Raw genomic sequence first — 19168 nt, 5'->3', positions numbered from 1 at the left:
ATTTTTAACAGTTCCCAGATGGTCCTGGTGATATAAGAACAGAGAAAATTACAAAAACGCAGATGTATTAATATCCCATTCAAATAAAAACAAGAGGAAAAGCAATGAAAAATAATTTGAAAACTTTAATGATGTTTATACACTAAAACATAAAATCTTTTAAATAAGGTACATTCAATTTCTCAGCGCATCTAATATTCAGATAATTTACATTAAAACATTAAACAAAAAAACCCAAGAAACCATTAAACAATTACCTAAATAATGCATTTTCTATAAAATGATATCATAGCTTATATAGGTAAAATTATATTACAAAAACACACCACACAGGAAGGATAGCAGTACCTATTAGGAAATGCTACAAACTTTCCATTAAAAAATATATTTTATCTCTTTCATTTGTCATAATAAACAGAATATATAATTTTTTTCTTTCTAAAATTAAGTCCACACTGTTTCCCTTTAGGACGATAATATGTACAAACCTTATATCTGAATGAATATAAATAGCAAATACTGTAATAGTGTTAGATATATTAGTACTTTTACAGAAAAAAAAATGGCTTTCTGATAAAAGCCTCTAGACAGCTGAAATCTCATAGCTATTTAAGTTAGACATTCCCATACTTAGTAAGGCACAATGAAGTCTAGTTTCTTATTTCCAGTTGAATTACTTCAAGCAGTAATTAAGGAAAACATAGTCAGTAGGTACTGGACCAGATCTGTCAGTTGGATAAACTATTTGGGGTTTATTGAATTTTGGGGGGAGAAGTTCGTTCTTTCTTCATACCAAAGTCTTTTTTGTTTGCCCTGGGCCCAAATCTAGTCCTCAGTGATGAGAAAGAAATCACTGCACCCCCTCAAGTGCCTGAGAAACCTGAGAAACAGTTTACTCATCCATGGGATCTGGTCCACGGGGAGGAAACGGCCCCATGACCATTTCCCGTTATAAGCAGCTTATTTTCACTGACTGGACCTGGTTCCCTATCATTTCTAGAAATAGCTTCTGATACAGTCTGTACATGGTGAAGCTGTGAAGGAACCTGATGGTCTTTTTCAGACTGTGGGAGACCGTTTTGGGGAAGTGGTACGTTTTCAAGTGCTTCAGTGCGTGCATGAGGCCCTCCAGAGTGTCCTGGTCGCCGTTCTTGACCCTCCACAGGCTGAGCAGCTTCAGGATCTGCTCACCTGATGATGTGCAGGCCTGCATTGTTTTCTCGATGTCTTCTGCTGTGACTTTCTTCCCGGGCAAGCTTTCCATCAGGCTGCGGAGCTGCTCGGAGGTGAGGTTCCTGTGCCCGAGGTGCCGCTGCACGCTGTTTTCACAGAGGTCGATATCTACACAGAACAAAAGCAGAGACAGTCACACCATGTATATTCTAGTGCCACCAAACTATGCTGAGGCAAAGGCAAGGGTTCTCCACCTGTCATCACTTTAACGATAACCTTTTCCTTTATGTTTTTGGGGGAGTGGGGTTGGTGGTGCTAGTTATTTCTGAGAACTGAGATGAATAATTTTGTGTTATTGTAAGAGAATGGACTATATAATCTAGGCATCCAACAAAGCCTTGTGAGACGCTCTACTGTTGAAAATCATTAGTAGAAAAGTACAGGCACATCATTCTCAGTTAAAAAAAAGTTTGAGGTATTAAAACCATGACATTTCAGAGAAACAGAAAGTTTTCAAGTTAGTTATTTTGCAATATAAACTTTCATTTGTTGACATCTGACATATATGCTGTTTTAAAAGAGCTAGTTGCTTCAAATGGTCTTTAATAAAAAGCATGAGAGGGTTACCACCACAGAGAAGAAAATTTAAAAACAGAGTAATATGAGGCCAAGGAATGTGGTGATACACACAGCCTAGAGAATATTTCCATAACGAGCTAGGACATAAACATAAGAGGGAGTAACTAATGTTTCTGTTAATGACATGAGTCATTTAGTATCTGAGCCCTAAGGCAAGTCAGTTCATCTTTCTGGGCTGAAATGTCCTCGTTTATAAAATAGGGATTCGGTCCTTTCCGATGCTAACAGTCTCTGATTCTCTACTTCCCTTTCTTTTTGCTTCAGGGCTAATTATAAGTTCAAAGAATACATTTTGTCTGCTGAAAACTGAAGAAAAGTTTACTCTTTGCACAAATGGAACATTCAGCTGTCAAAAATGTTAGTCTCCTAACATCTGTTGCCTCAATTTCAAATGTTTGAGGCTTTTAGGGTAGGGCCAGGACTCCTCAATCATTTTACTATACTGAAGAGGAGAATGAATTTCTCATTGACATTGTCTGACTTGTGAAAAATCTCCCTCATTTTCTTCTGACATGGCTTCTCATTGCTAATTGAATTCGGAACTCTTTCCATTAACCTAAAGCTTACGGTCCACACTGTATGAAATTTACTTTTACTGTTGGATTATCTCATCATCAGCAGCAGCACACACACACACATGCATACACACACATGCACACAGGTACACACACATGCACACAGAGACACTCACTTTCCAAAGGAGATTCTTTCGAAAACTCTATAACATGGTTTTAACTAGCCCTTTTCTCCAAGAAAGTCAAATATTTTACAGATCTTATCTCATTAATCCTTACAACATATGCTATTAAAATGGTAATTTTAAAATAGGCTATGTTGTGAGGATTAATGAGAGGCTATCTGTAAGGCACTGGGAGGCTCTCTAGAGAGAATTACCAAATAAATACAACAGAGCTTCTACGTAGAAATGCAAGGTAAGATTCAAAATGGTTTAAGAACTTCCAAGAAGGTCAGAGAGGATGCTAATAAAACTGCTGAGGGATGTAAAGGCAGATTTCCTGAGGTCTAGGCATGCACTTGAAATGCATTGTGGCTTCTTTATACACTCGATAAAGAACAAGAGGGACCGGTGGGGGGATTGAGAATAAAACCCTGCGTGACTGCTCTAGAAACAGCATCTACATCATCGTAAAACTCCTTCAATTCAACAATAATTACAAAAAGAAAACATCATCCACACAACTAGCCCTATGATTAAAGGGTATCTTTGATTTCAGATCGACTTCTTTATTTCAGGTTATCCTACCTTGGATGATCTTCTTGACCATATCCTGGTCTTTGTTTTGATGTTTCCATAACTTCAGCAGCTGGAAGGTCTGTTCTTGTGAGCTGTGTCGTCTTTTTATCCTCTCCACACTCTCTGCATTTACTTTGGTGCCAGGCAAATTGTCCACCAGGACACTGAGCCAGTTAGGGGTGAACTTGGTAGGAACAGCAAACCTGAAAAATGCCTCCTCACACAGGGTCACATCTAAAGGAAGGTGGGAAAACCAAGATTTACTCAACAATTGGATTTTGGAAGTCTATTGGACAAAATCCAAAATTTTAAAACCAACACAATTGGGTTTTTAAAAAAATATAATATGTTAAAACAAAAATTTTGAATCGAATCAACCTTCTGTTGGCTGATCTAAGTGGTAGACTGCCAATACAACTGGGCTTATGTCCTTTCTAATGTTCTTTTAGAGTGTTTTGGAGGAAAAAGTTTAATAAAAGTTTAATAAGAACTTAATGTTGCTATAAACAAATTACAGCAAAAATTGTATGATTTAATGTAATTATTAACATTCTGTTAAAAGGTGTTCCTCGAGCCCACAGAATACTTTGAGATAAGGGCCAAAACAAATGCAAAGCATTGCTTTGAAAGGGCCTTGAAAGTAATCTGGAATAGTGTATTATTTTCTGTACATACACAAACACATAGTTTACCTTTGAGAATAAGAATATATGTAAACATATAAGCACATATTACATGAGAAAAAACTCACACACACACACACACACACACACAAACAAACAAACAAAAACATGTCATTTAGAAAAGAGGTGCAATGGCCTGAATGTCTGGGTAGGGTCAGTATATCCCAGGGGTTAAGAGTTTATCTTTTGATGCATCAGACCTGGGTTTGAATCCTGACTCTGCCATTCATGTCCTATATTGAACTTGAGCAACTTTAACCATGTTTTTGTAACGATTAAACCCCATATAGCAAAGAATCTGGCAGATAGTAAGTATTCGATGAATGACAAAAATAAAAATTTAAATGTATTAAAGAGAATGATAAAGTTAGAAGTCACTCCTCTTACTATCCCTTCCTTTATTCCATTTTTAGATAAGAAAGCAGAGCAGCTAAATGACTTGTCTAAGGTTTTGATTACAGTGAAAATATGTTGGGACTGGGTTGGAATCTTAATCTCCCAATCCACATCTCTCTGCTTGATATGCTTCTGTGTCATACAAATAGATGCTTGGGGGGAGTCAAGCTGGTTCATGACATTGTTTAGCTAAATGCTAAAAGCAGGTTATCCTTGGTGTAAGGAGTCCGCGGTAGAAGGTGTGAGATTAGTCTAGTGGTAGGAGTGACAGGGAGAGGACACCAATCTGATTAGCGACATCACTGACATGGGATGCATTCAGATAACTTGAGCTCCGAGCTAGTGGCTCTTCCTGAATAAAAAGTTCAGGACAAGAGGAACCTGGAACGTCGATGTGATAGACACAGTATTACCATAGGTAGCAAAGCCAGTTTTTACATTTCTAATATGTAATCAATTATGTCATTGCGCTTCTTAGTTGCCAGTTTACACTTTGGCTAATAATACAGGTATTTTTAAAAGTGATAAAAATGCATAGCAAAAAAATTCTGCAATTTGGACTCTGCTCATTGGGCCTCAGACATAATCTCTATACCACCCTTTCTCCATGGGTAAGATTTGAGTAGAGTAGAAAAGGAAAAAATTCAGGGTTTAGAGCATGATCTATGAGAGATGAGGACTTTTTGAAGGACTTTGAGTTGTGGCTTTAGCCATATGGACAGAGAATAGTCTTGGAATAGAAGAGCTAATTAAAACTCAAGAAAGGGGAAATATGAGTTTGACTAAGAAGGTGGCCAGAGGGTCTTGTACTCAACTCAGAGATGGCATGAAGGCTGGTGTTCTGAAGGATAATTACCTATTCCACATCTGTGCGTCGAGTCACTGTTTCCGGAACATATATTGTCATGCGTTGCATTTCCTTTCTGAGTCAGAAGGAGACCGAATGCACTGCAGTTGGTGTGTTTTCTGCAGGGTGCTTTAGAGGACGTCTCATTGGAGAAGAACCCATCTGGACATCTTTTGCAAACCGTATTTCGCTCTGGGGTTCCTACAGAAAATACTAAACCACTTAGCATCTTCCTCTCAAATACTTTCACAGCAGATACCCTCTTAACAAAGTTTTGGAAGACTTTTCACTTAGTTTTAACTGCTCTGGTGCTAAGTTTTTACTATTAATGCTGTACCAAACTTCAAGCATTCTCATTTTTCACTTCATTACACAGACAGAACAAAACTACAGTTAGCCCCTTAGGCGGTCTCCCCTCCCAGTAATACAAACACAAGCTTGTTTTCTGTTACCTACAAAACATTTCCAAAATGTGAGAGGGAAGGGAAGAAGGGAGGGTGGTCATTAGTCCTGAGTGAGCTACAATGGCATTAGGTCTCGTTGCCTACATATTCTTCACACAATTATCCTGGAAAAGCAATGAGATAGCCCTCGTGTAACTGCTGTGATATCATTCTCCAAAATCAGTACCCATTCACTGCTACGTTGTTAAATTCTAATCGGTAGCTATCGAAGTTCTTTCTTTCCTGAATCATAATTGTGAAGCAACTCATAAGTATGCTAACCCTGAGAGATAAAAATTTACAGCATTATAATAAACTCTTGAAGGTGGCAATAAAGTTGGCCACTGACTCAAAAGCATAAGTCTGCAGTTAAGCTGCACAGTAAATGGAAGATGATATACCGTTTGCTTAAACTGTTGAGTTTTAAGAGTCTGGTTGTTACAATTTCAGGGAAGGGTGACTGCAAGGGCATCTTATTTCATGGTGGAAAAATACTTGACAAATCTGGAGAAATCACGGGTAAGCAAACTTGAATCAGTCAACAACTAACGATGCTATTAAAACTAAATACCTTCAAACCCTTGGCTCTATCATTCATGGATAAATCATACATTACAGTGCATTTGCATATGAAAATACCTCCATCTAGTGTAAGCTAGTTGAACAGATTTAGACTTCAATGTTCTAATGTGGCTTTTACAGGCCAATTCTGGCTTATGCGAGGTAACAAATGTGAACGGGACAAATGAAGCTGTGGGAAGTTAATAAACTTTGGTTATTAAAAATGTGAACCTCCCACTTCATATCAAATCCAGAGGTGGGGGCAAAGAGCAAAGTGGTTTGGTTCTCATTTTATCTCTTGCTTCTTCCAAAGGGATTAATGATGCATTGACCAATAAAAATGATGAAGGGCTGGCAGAAAAAAAGAGGAGGTGGGAAACCATAGGCAGAAAACCTTCACATATTAAATGCCACCCCCAGTGTTGCAGTGACAACATTTTAGGAACCAACTTACAAAGAGGGCTATTTTTTTTAAAAAAAAGTACTTTCTTACTGTATTGCTCTTTTTAAATGGCATGCAACTCCACACCAAATTCTACAATATCCTAAGTGAAGGTATTTGGGCAGGGAGTCCATGGTAGTCTTTCGTTGCTAATATTCTGAAAATAAGTGGACTTGGACACCTGGATCCAAGGCTCCTTTTGCCAACTACCAAGTGTTCTGGAGAGCCAACTGCACAAAGAAAAACTTGTCATTCTTCACATACACATTGACGGGTTGAGCCTTTGCATGCATCTCAGTGAGAAAGTCAGGTACAAGCCATTCTCTCAGCTAGCTTAGCTTTTAAAGTTCTTTAACAAAAGAAATCCAAGGATGACAGAAGTAAAGTTTCTCAATGTCTTTGGAGGCTTTATATAATGACCTTGCTGAATAGGACTTCCCTCTTTTATAATTGGTAGACCTTTTTACAAAGAAAGATTTACCCATCTAAGTAAAAAAAGTTGGCCTTATTAATACCAGTGGAAACATACAAAGTATAATCTGCCAGGCCAATGCCAAATGTCATAATGATGAGAGGAGTTTTGTTCTACTGTTGAGAATTTCACCATGCTGGCCCCAGGTGCTGACATAGGAATTATAAGACTAACAGATAGAATGAAGTAAATAAAATTCAGAGTCAATCTAACTTCAAAACGACAGAAAGGAAGGGTTGATAAATATTTCTTAGAATAACATTGCATAAACCTTCCTTCTCTTTGGGCTGGAAGCTCTTATTGTCCCTGAGGAATGGGAAGTGAGAGGTAAATAACCCCACTGTGGTACTAGCTTACTTCATTCTACAAACATATTTCCATGCTTATGTGAGAAAAATCCTTGCTATTTCCATCATTTTGTCAAATCTTTCTAATTTCCAAGCTGCCTAGTCCCTTCATTAATTTTTCTACATATTCAATGTACTGAATTGAATTAAATGGATTTATTTTTGTTGTATCGGCTTTTCTCTTCTACAACTTGGCTTAGACTTTGAGTCCCAAAGTATCATCCAATAAAAACTAGGAAGTGTTACTAATTTCTCCCTTAAATACTCATACTAGAGGTACTTTAAGGAACCATTATGCAGTTTCCCCCTCTGTGATTAATTTTACAAGATTCACAACTTAGGAAACAATAGATCTAAATATTTGAGTATGCTTGCTTTGTATTTGTCATCTAATAATTTAAACTCTGAATATCACAACTTCTGAAGGTTAAAATAGTTCCAAATAATTAGCTCCTCTAAGCCAGTGGTTGTCAACCAGGGGCAATTCTGCCATCAGGAGACAATTGGTAATGTCTGGAGACTTTTTTTGATTATCACCACTGGGGGAGGAACATCTAGTGACTAGAGACCAGGGATGCTGCTAAACACGCTAAAATACACAGGACAACTGCATACAGAAAGAATTATCTAGCCCTCAATATCGGTGGTGCAGAGGCTGAGAAATATGACTTCTGAGTAATCAGAATTTGTACTGATTACTACTTCCTCCAGAAATTAAGTGAATTACTCCTCATTTTCCCAAGCTATGAGACTACACTGAAGCTTCACGAATGTGGTAGGAAAAAGAAATGTGGGTTGCAGCTTTAAAAAAGTCAGTGCACACTGGCCTTAACCTATGCTGTTCAAAATGCAAAGAGAAAGTATTTTGTTTGTAGACAAGTACTTACTCCTGGCTTGACAATCTGTTTTGTCTAAGATAAAGAATAAGCTCATTGCTGAGATACTGCTGCAGTCTATGTCCTCCCAGACACTCAACTCCCATGCCAAAGGAAGAACTAGCTTCATTTTTTATAATGAAATTCATTTCCCCTAGCCATTCTCATTTTTTGCATAATTAATTATAACTGCTCATTGTTAGCACTGCAGAGCCTCATCAATATCAGCATAATTACTCTCTTGGTATCAATTAAGATTTCTGATGTTTGTCAAAAAGCACCGCAGTTTGAAGCTGTCCATGCTGAAGTGAAACAGAGAGGTATCTATCAGCTATAAACAGAGTGTGTCCCTTTAAAAAAAGCAATCCATCATGCATCTCATTAGAGAGCAATTTGCTGCATTTGAGATTTGTCACTAAATCGCCCTGGAGCAGCAGAGTATTCCTCTGAGAAATGGTCGTTTGGCAGCAATCCAGACACATAGTACATATCTAGCAGGTTCCATTACCTTTGCAGTTTGCTATCCTTAATATCATCAGACAAAAGTGTTCCCTTAAACTTCCCCTACTACTTGACTTTGTACAATCCTAATCACTTTGGCAGCGTGTTGGAAAGCTGATGCATACCAGCTTGCAGAACTCCGAAGCCAGGGGGGCAGCTCCTGTGCTTCAAGCAGAACTCCAGCTCGAGGTAGCGCCCTTCCTCGCATTCGCACACGCGGTTGTGGGTGCGGGTGCACTCCTGCTTGACATACTGCAGCTCTTTGCAGGCTGTGTTGCAGTACAGACACTCATCACTGGTGTGCCAGGTGTTTGTGTAGTAGTTGTCAGGACAAGGGGCACACACGGTCTTCCGCCTTGCTGTACAGTGCTGTTTTAAGTAGGTGCCAGGGGGACATTTGTCACACATCAGCTGGCGAGAGGTGTCTGGGTCATAATGAAGGTATTTTGGGGGAAATATTTCTTGAGTGGTCCATTTAATGGAGATGTCCAGGAACTAGAAGAAAGGAAATAGTGGCAGTGTCAGCATGGAAATAGGGTGGTTCCTTCGTGCAAAGGCATCGCAAGAATCAAAGAGTCCTTTATGAACTTCCTACCTGCTGAGCGGCACAACAAGGTAAGTTCAGAGGCTGCAATTCTTGCCTCTGTTCGCTTAATCTCAGAGACCAAGATGGGCATGGCAGCACATCAATATTAAGTAAATTCAGCTAATAGATCACCGAAGTAGAAAGCTTATCAGAATAGAAATTCTTACAACTAGCTGTATCACTAAATAACCCTCGTGGCCTCAAAGACACTGTATCTCCCTGGTCTTCATGATTTTCTCTAGAGGATTGAGTTGGATGAACTAGTGGTTCTCAGAAGAGCATACCATACCTCTTCTAAGACTTAATAATTCCAAACATATAGTAAGTAAAGAGGTGGAGAAGTACAAAGTTTGTATCATGGCATCAACAGTCATCCTGATCAATGCATTCATTCATTCATTCCACAGATATGCATTGAATGCCTACCAGGAATGTACCAGGGAGATGCTGGTGAGTGAGGCATGGTCCCTGCCCCCATAGAGCTTGCAATCCACTGGAAAGAGTCTTAGAATTTTAAAACTGATGTTTCCTCCAGAACATCAATGGCCCAGTCTTGACTCTCACAGGTCAATTGTGTCTAGAAAACTAAATGACTACCTCTCTTCTGGGAAAAACTTCAGAGAGTAGGTAGGGTTTCATAAGTTTCCATACATATGGCAAGAAGAATTCTATGCAGAAAGAGAAAAAAAAAAAGATGATTTTTCAAGCTTGGGAGGGCAGCTCCAACTAAGCAGTCCATCTTGTATTTTAGACTCACAGGGTCTTCTAGGGAGCATTGACGTAGCTCAGAAGGAACAGTGTTCTTTGTGTGTAGGGGATGGTTTGTTTACTTTTTTATTATTTGTTTTTGGGAAAGGGATCAAGCATGACTATTTTCATGCTTTTGGGAGGTGGCAGGCCAAACACAGTAAATTTTTCCAAACTCTTCTTTGCAGAACTCAGGAAATGTCACAGAATCCCCTTGCCCCAGGAAAAGCATGCCAAGCTGAGGAAACAGCACTCACTGTGGAATTAGAGTGACAAAGGTAAAGAATGGCCTTTTTTTAAATAAGCATTTTAATCTGAGTAATTTCATTCACTTCTTATTGCAACACAACAAGCATCAGGGCTGACTGGACATGATATCAGCTGATAAACTAGAAGAAGAACAAAGTATCTCACTTAGGGCCATTCACGTTTTCTCCAAGAGAAATTTTCAGAGTACTCTGATGTTAAGGACTCCTAACCAACAAAACATAGAGTACAGTGCAAAATGGGGGTGACACCTCATAACCTGAGGTTTACTGAGGAAAATGTTCTTAAATTTTCCCTCCTTCCCACCCTTCCTTCCTTCCTTCCTTCCTTCCTTCCTTCCTCTCTTTATTTTAAATTTAAAAATTTTTAACATTGACACTATTGTACTAGATGTCCCCACCCCCACCCCCACTTTGTCTACCTCTACCAGCCCCAGCTCCCCATCCCTTGGCCTGGGCTCCCCCTCCCTTGGCCTTCAGCACCAATTGTCCAAGTCCATGGGGTATGCACATATGTTCTTTAGCTAATCCCTTCACCTCACTACCCAGTCACCTCTCCTCCTTCCCCTCCCCCGCCCCGCCTCTTCCCTGGCACCTGCCAGCCTATTCCATGTATCCATGCTTCCAGTTCTATTTTGTTCATCATCTTATTTTGTTCATTAGAGTCCACATATGAGTGACATTAGTGAGATCAGATGGTATTTGTCTTTCTCTAAAGGGCCTATTTTGCTTAGCAGAATGCTCTTCAGGTCCATTTATGTTGCTGCAAAGGATAAGAGTTTCTTTTCTTTTTCTTGGCTTATTTGGAGTGGGTGGACATTAGAAGAAAGAAATGAAACAGAACTGTGTGAAAAGTACTGGTTTGCTCCTAATCTTTCAGAAATAGGTGGAATCTATTCATTCAACACACATTAACTGAGTACCCATGGAATACCAGGCACCGTAGAAGGAAGGAACATAGCATATGGTGATGCAAAAACTAAGATGGTCCGTGCCTTCAGGAGCTCATAGTCTAGCGAGGAGGCTGACAGCAGAGGAGAAACAAATAGTTACAAATAATGATCAGTGTTTAAAAGAAACAAAGCAAGAGGAAATGACTTTGTTGCTTCTTGATCATTTGAATATGTTCTATAACATATGGCTACGTCTTCTTTCAAGGCCCCTTGTGTAGATTGGACTCAAATATTTCTAAAATACTCAATGTTAGGAAATAGAATTTTCCTGGTGCAACATGCAAAGACACAGCAAGCAATGAGAAATGCTTTGTTCTCTTGCTGTTCACTTCTGAAGGATCTGCTTCTTTCAGAACACTTGTCTTGCATGCTACTGCTGAGTGAGCCCCATTCTGGTAGGGCTAGCAGTCCTAAGACCTTGCCCAGTCCCACTTCCCATCATTCCCCCTTTCCCATTTTAGCACAGTGGTTCAGCTGTGCCCACTTATTCAGTGCCTACGCTCCTCCCTCACCAAAAAGTGATGAGGATGGGATGGGAAAACCCCACAGATGGTGCCTGTGTTCCTCACTGGAAGGAGCCACACACATACAAGATCAGACCAAGAATGCTGACTTGATTTGTATTTTTCTAGGCAATTGGACATGGCACTATTGGTTTCCTGAAACCATGCTTTGGAAATTAGTTACCATTTCTACAAAATACAGAGAAGTTTAGGTGAAAAGAATCCACAGAGAAAAAGATAAATAAGGTTGACTTAAGAATTAGAGAGCAATTGTATTATTGAAGGCAGTTTCTCTAAGGCTACTGGATATAATTATCCTATATATTTAAAAAAATAGGAAAGTCTGGAGGGACTGCAGACTTGTTTTCAGTAAGTTGCATGGGGCCTCTGTGTTTCATTTGAAAAATTTCCACTTTGGTAAAAACACAGAACTCTCTGTGGCCAGAATTGGATGTTTAGGTCCCAGTCTCTGGTTAGCCCCAATTCCCACATAAAATTTCTGGAACCAGTTACTGTACAGAGGGCGGGGAAGATTAATAGAATGCTTCATCAGTCCTCCCTCTTACTTTTCTTTTTGCATTTCCTGGAAATGCAATGAAAAAGATGCCGTAGGAAGACAGGCTATCTTAACATTGCCTTTATCCCCTCTGCCAGCTGATAGTGCAATTTTTCTGTGCAAATTGCATAACCACTGAGGAGCCCCTGCAAAAGCCAGGACATGTGCATAGGTGTGTAATAACAACTAGCAGAGGCAGAAATCCAACCCAGAGCATGTGGCACAGAATACTATTTTTTGGCCAAATCCTTTAACATTTACCAAATGCCCTCACCTATGCTATAGCCTTCATGCAGTCCAAAGGTAGCCCTAACGTGCTAATTTTTTCATGTAGACTCAAGAGCATAGAGTTAGGAGATCATGAAAGTTAGAAGATCAACTGAAGCCTTCCTAAAGCCCTTGACTTTTCTTCTTCGTGCTAAGACTAGCTTTTGTCCAAAGCTACTGAGAAGGCCATTTCTCAGATGAGAAGTAACTTGACTGTAGCATCCTGCTGGTGCACGCTTCTTCATAAAGCACAAGAAGAGGATACACTTCCTCCAGCAAGTTTATTTTTTTATGATGCAATGCAGCCAACCCCATACTACTGGGCTTGCCCTCTGGTATGTAGAACCATGAGTGACCCAGTGGGTTTCCATTTATGGAAAATTCATTAAAAGAGCCCACGCAGAGCTTGAAATAACTAGCTTGGTTTGGGAGTTCCTTTTGTGATCCCTCGTCATGATCTTGGCCGCAGAAAACTATTTGAGGACTATCCAGAGTTAGGTAAACTTCTGGTCAGTTGGGAAACCATGCCATTTCATAGTTCATCTTGGCCAAAAAAAGAAAGAAAGAAGGAAACACTCAGGATATATATTATGGTGAATTTCCTAAAGAGCTCTTGAAGTATAAACTATAAAGCTTACTTAAAGAAAAACAACTTTTCCCCCCAATATTTTATATCAGCCTCCTGCAGAATAGAATGGAACATTTTTAATGAGTTTATGAGATAAAGCAATGTTGTTGTGAGTAGCTTTGGGCTACATCTATAAGACTTTATTCGTTCACTCATTCATTCTTTCACTCTTCATTCATTTGATAAATATGCTTTGAGTGCCTAAAAACACACACACGCAGAGCCATTTTTCCTATGGAGGTTAGTTTATTTGATTTTTTACAGTCTTAGAGTGTAGTGGCTCCTTTGTATTTTCTTCCATTCCTTAAATAACTCATTTATTCAGCACTTATTGAAACAATTACTATGCTTTAGAAATACTGCTAAGCAATGGAGTTGAATAAGTTAATGTTCCTGTTTCATAGGAACATTCATCTAAAAGCCCAACCTGATGTTAAATACTCATAAATCACTGCAAAACTATTGGTTGCAGAAGGAAAGAGAAAGACAATCAAGAAAAGATTCAACAGAGAAACAGGTCAGAAATGAAGAGGGGCTGATGTGAAATACTAGTAATTGAGGAAAGGAATGATGGATATGATCTGTTGGCCAGCTACATGGGGAAGAGGGACTAGAATGAGCAATAAGAACATGCCCACGAATTCTAACCATTAGGTATGTGGTATTGCCATTAATTAGTGACAGAAGAAGGAGGAGACAATTATGGAGAACGACAGTGGATTTAGTTTGGAACAGCTTCCATCTATGAGACTCAAATGGATATATGTACTGGGAATTCAGGACATAAATGCAGCTAAGATCAGAGCTTTGGGGGTTATAATCATGTAAATGAGTCTAGAGGCAAAGAGATCAGATGGCATTACCCAAGGATATTGTATACAAGCAAAAAGGACAAAAATGTTAACCCTTGGGACTCATAAATATTTGCAAGATGGGATTAAAAAAAGAGAATGTTAAAAAAAAAAAGTAGGGATATCACAGAGAGTTTCAAAAATGCTAAAGGGATAATCAGTAATCTAAAAAGTGCATGGCATGGCAATTAATTAGATCAATGTGAATCGCCAAAAACACTTTTCAGTTTGGAACTTGCATCTAGACTATACCCCAGGGTTCCAAACCCAGTTAGACCCTGGGCCACTATCTTACTTCTAAAATGAGGATAATCCTTAGTTTACCTCTCCTTGTACAACTGTTATATTTTAGATGAGTAAAGGGACACAAGTAAAGTTGATAAAGAATAAGGCCCCAGAAAAGTATGAGGCACTGTTATACATGCTAATTACACAGGATGTGAAAAATGGGAGACATGTTGAATCAGACACATTTCTGGAAGTATTTTCAAGTTTCTTGTCCAGTAAGAAGTAACACGCCTAAAATGTGGCTTAAGTTGATTTTCTGCCCTGTCCTAAACTGTCTCCAGGAAAAGCATCTCTGATGTGTTTTTAACATCGGCTTCAGTGTCTTCCCACCTGGTATCATTTTCTTGGTGTAGGTCACATGTTCCAAGGCAGTTCCATGGGTTTCCTCTGAGAGCCTCATACACCTTAAATGCTTAGCACAATGTCTTACACAGAGCAAGTATTCACCATAGCTGATGTGATTTCATTCAGTTCAACAGATAGAGTGAATGAGTATCTACTATGTGTAATTAGGATCATTGATGATTATATAGATGCAGATAAATATCCACATTAAAGGATATGTGAGCAAGGACAAGCACAGAAACTGCAATTTTCTCAACTGTAAAACCACAGTGATGACAATCAGTCTAAAGGATTGCACAAACTGTTCCATTTGTATTTAGCTTCCATCCCACAGGAGAATGTGTGAAAAAAGCAGGTTGTTCATTTGAGAGGTTTATCTGCTCCTGCCAGTTCCCGACCTGAGGGTTTACCACCGCTTAGTCGCCTGGCTGAGGGTTATGCCTGTAGGCAGGAAGTAAGAGCAGATGAATTAAATCTGTTCATTTACACAAAACTGATTTGCTCCCAACAGCTTTCTCTAGGAAAACAGGGGAAAGAAAACACAAGCAATTATGATTTATTAGATGAATCACTGGGCCAAATTCTACACTATTTTGCTTTCCTTGGGGCTGAAGAACTGTCTCCAAGTAAAATTTAACTTTAAAATGTGATTTTTTTTTGGGGGGGAGGAGGGGTTCCCTTCAGACTTTTCCTTTAGTTGTTTGAAGGCTTTTACATTAATTAGCAGTAGCTTGTTTATTTTTGGCATCAACCAGAACTGTCAGGGCAGATTTGCTTATGATGCTTTTGGCGCTTCAGGAGTGTTACAGACAATTAACATTGGACAGATTAATAAATAAAGGGGGAAAATCTCTGAAAAAAAAAAAGAACATATAATGCAGCTAAACACTTAAAACTTTCCAACAGATGTTTGTAGAAATCTCATATACTTTGGCTCCCAGATCTTAACATTTCCTCTTTTGGGCTTCTGTTAATCACCAGATTTGAGATATAACATCAATTCTAATAACTTCAACTCAGTAGCAAGGTTGGTTGCAATTCTTATATTTATGTCCATTCCGGCCTACCTGATAAGCACAGGGTGGAACCACAAGAGTTTTCCATCAATAGTCCCTGATATTTGAGGCTCAGAATTGGCAATGCATTTATTATGCGGATAGTTTTTAACATCAATCTTTAAATTCCATTTTATTTCTACAGTGTTTTCCTTTAAGATAGTACCTGGCTCACAACATCTTATGAATCTCTTTTGGTTGCTAATGACCTAGATTAAAGCTCAATCAATATATGGTCAAGGACAGCTGGTCAAAATTAGAAAAGATTGTGAAATGGAATAGAAACTGGAAGAAGAAATGAAATAGAACAGCATCCGATTTAAGCATGTAGATATTTACTCTGTGCCTATAACAGTGAAACACCATACTAGAAGCCCTGTGTGTAGTAAATAATAATAGCCAGTATATTATAATATTACTAGAGGCCCAGTGCACAAAATTCATGCACAGGTAGGGTCCCTAGGCTTGGCTGGCAATCAGGGCCTATCAGGGCCTTCCAGCTGCTGGCCAGGGGCTCCCTTCCCCAGCTGCTGGCTGCTGGCTGGGGCCTTCCTTTATTCCATGCCGCCTCCTGGTGATCAGCACATGTCATAGTGAGCAATAGAACTCCTGGTCTCCTGGTTGAACTCCCGTGGGGACACTTTGCATATTAGCCTTTTACATATATAGATTATACAGTATAATATAATATAGCCAGTATATTATAATAATATTATTATGAGCCCTTTTATTACCCATCCCCTCCAACCATCTTTTCTTTTCTTTTTTTAGAGAGAGAGAGAGGTAGGGGTGGGGGGGAAGAGAGAGAGAGAGAGAAAGAGAGAGAGAGAGATTTGTTGTTCAAGTTATTTCTGCATTCATTGGTTGTTTCCTGTATGTGTCCTGAGCAGAGATCAAATCTGCAACCAAATGAGGAATGATTCTCAAACCAACTGAACTACCCAGCTAGGTTCTCAAACCAACTGAACTACCCAGCTAGGGCCCCCTTCAGACATCTTTGGGGAGATAGGATTAGCCCATTTTATAGATGAAAAAACTGATTTTCAGAGAAGGTGAGTGACTTGGCAAAGGCCAGAGGGCTAGTACACATTCCAGCTGAGATTCAATTCTACTCTAAGCCTTTAATAACTGACTCACCCCTCTGGGGACTTACATTCTTATGTAGGAGATAGGCATATAAATGATCAACTACAATGTAAAATTCAGTAAGATCTCTCTTCTATCTGTCTATCTATTGATCTATCGTGAATGAAAAACTGGAGCTGTGGAATAAAATCTGACAAGCTCAGGGGGCACATGGCAGGCCTGACAAGCTTACTGGGCAAAAGTAAGCACACAGGATGGTCTAATCATAAATCCCTACCTGGGCAGGTCATGGCAGTAGTGTCGTATCAGGCTTATAGCTCCCTTAGCAAATGTCAGTTTACCTTCAGTGAGCCCTTTCCATTGTTCTTACCCACTTAGGATAGCATACCTTTGAAATGTCAGAGTAATTTTCTTTTCTATACTCCTCTAAGGCACAACTGCAGGCCCCAGGGCACGAGATCACAGAATCCCTTATCTTGTTCCCCTAGTACTGTCTCATCATCATGCTGTGTTATTAACTATCTTGTACCCACCAATGTAAAGGAAGTGTGTGCTTCTTCTTTTGCTTTTGATCAATCTAGAGATTTCCCTTGTTTTGCTTTTTCTCACCTTCTTAATCTACCACCAGTGAATTTCATGTACCTTCCTTAGGTTTTCCTTACGATTCTAAATGCATAAAAGGGACTACAAAACTGCCATTCTTCTGAGCATTTTCTCAATTCATTGAGATTGTGTTTCTGGGCTTGTCCTCAAAATTTTGCCCAAATAAACTCTTATCAAACTTTTCTATAGGCTGGGCATTCTTTTGTTGACTCTATCTATCTATCTATCTATCTATCTATCTATCTATCTATCTATCTATCTTTTGTTGACTCTATCTATCTATCTATCTATCTATCTATCTATCTATCTATCTATCTATCCTGGTAAATAAATTCTTCTCTCTGCCCTGAAATACAGTCAGTTCACACAGCCTCTCTGGAAGATGGTCCTGTGAGACTGAGCAATTAGCTACACTTTACACATAGCAGCAGCTTCTCAGTCATGCACCCCCTCGGATCTGCTTTCTTTTCTGCCTTACACTTCTGTGGCTCACTCTTGCTTCCCTAGGATTGCACTTTCTAAGGAGGTACTAACACATAAGCGTTTGCCTCTGGCTCTGTTCCCTAAGGAATCTGGGCTTAGTACTAAGTCCAATAAAGAGGCCCAGGCATTTAATTTCAAAACAATCAAAAACCATGGTGACCCCTGGAGCTAAAGGAGAGAAAAGGAATGAAAATACATTGGCATTGTTTGGTCCGGGGATCTGGCCCTCTGGGGTCCCATCCGGAGGTGTGCTTAACCCTAGCAGAGAGAACTCTGGCTTGAAAGCACCCACAGAGACTCAGCTCTGATTTATGGGTATTTTTCACTGGACTCAGTAACTAGATCTAAGCTCCTTTAGGGCAGAAAAAAAACTTAGCTAGTTAACCAATATTAGGGAAAACTACTCAGTTTTCTCGTTCGTATAATAGATACTAATCTCTGCATGATAGGATTTTTGTGAAAGTTATGTGAATCATTGTGTGTGACTTTCATATAGTCTAAGAATGGTGTCTCTATGTTTTACGGTTTCCTCCTTTTGGCTCTGTTTATGTGGGTTAGAAGTTGTCCTGATGAAAGACAGAAATGAGTGTACCTCTGTAAAGGAAGGGTCAGTTGGAAACAATGAAAAGAAAAAGCATGATCCCTGTCTATTTACTCTCCCAGAAAAGTGTGTTTGGTTTAGAGTCTCCTGTTAAGTATCTGTTTACCTTCTCATTTTAAAGGCCAGCTAAACTTTTAAGTAATCTCAGTTCCCTAAATTTTGAATTTTTAGCATCAGAAGAGGTTCTTGCACATGACTCCTGCTAACAATGCCTTTGAAGGAAAAGGAGTTTAAATTGACCATCTGAAGCCATAGGTTTGAGTCACTTGTGATTTTGAAGTGCTCTTTGCAGTTACTGTCCCTCAATGATCAGAGATATGATTGTGGTTTGGCCACTGTATAAATAATGAATGGCTGAGTTTTATGCTGCGCTAACCACTTCAAAATCTCAGTAGCCTAAAAATAACAAAGATTTACCTCTCACTCATGCTACTTCCCTAATGGGTCCACTGAAAGCTGTTAGCATTGTCCTCTGTCCAGGACTTAGGATGAGACAGCAACTAATATCTGGAACATGGCTGTTGTTGTGGAGAGGAGGGAAACCCGGGTGGGAGGAGGGGTAGGCCCCACCGAGCTCTGAGGACAGTGGGAGGCGAGTCAGAAGCTAAAGACAAATGCCCGTGAGAAGAGGGACAGAGCTGCAGGTCAAGGTGGCCTGAGCCCACCCGCCCCCAGGCTCTGCTGAGCATGGAGAGCAGGGAAATGGATTCCTAATA

At 39.5% G+C, this 19168-nt stretch overlaps 1 protein-coding gene across 1 annotated transcript in view; it reads right to left on the bottom strand.

Annotated features, from left to right (window-relative positions):
- Positions 1 to 110: 110 nt before the first annotated feature.
- Positions 111 to 19168, bottom strand: part of TNFRSF11B (tumor necrosis factor receptor superfamily member 11b) — a 27001-nt gene continuing 7943 nt past the window's right edge. Inside the window, exons 2-5 of the mRNA XM_006769100.2 lie at positions 8760 to 9129; positions 5003 to 5194; positions 3077 to 3301; positions 111 to 1341 (exon numbers count right to left, since the gene is read on the bottom strand). Coding sequence (XP_006769163.2) covers positions 950 to 1341; positions 3077 to 3301; positions 5003 to 5194; positions 8760 to 9129 — 1179 coding nt within the window. The 3' untranslated portion in view covers positions 111 to 949. The remainder of the gene's footprint in view (positions 1342 to 3076; positions 3302 to 5002; positions 5195 to 8759; positions 9130 to 19168) is intronic.

Source organism: Myotis davidii, unplaced genomic scaffold (assembly GCF_000327345.1).
Source record: "Myotis davidii unplaced genomic scaffold, ASM32734v1 scaffold1, whole genome shotgun sequence".
Lineage (NCBI taxonomy): Eukaryota > Metazoa > Chordata > Mammalia > Chiroptera > Vespertilionidae > Myotis > Myotis davidii.
Note: the sequence above shows the minus strand (reverse complement) of the source record. Positions and strands in the feature narration are given on the sequence as shown.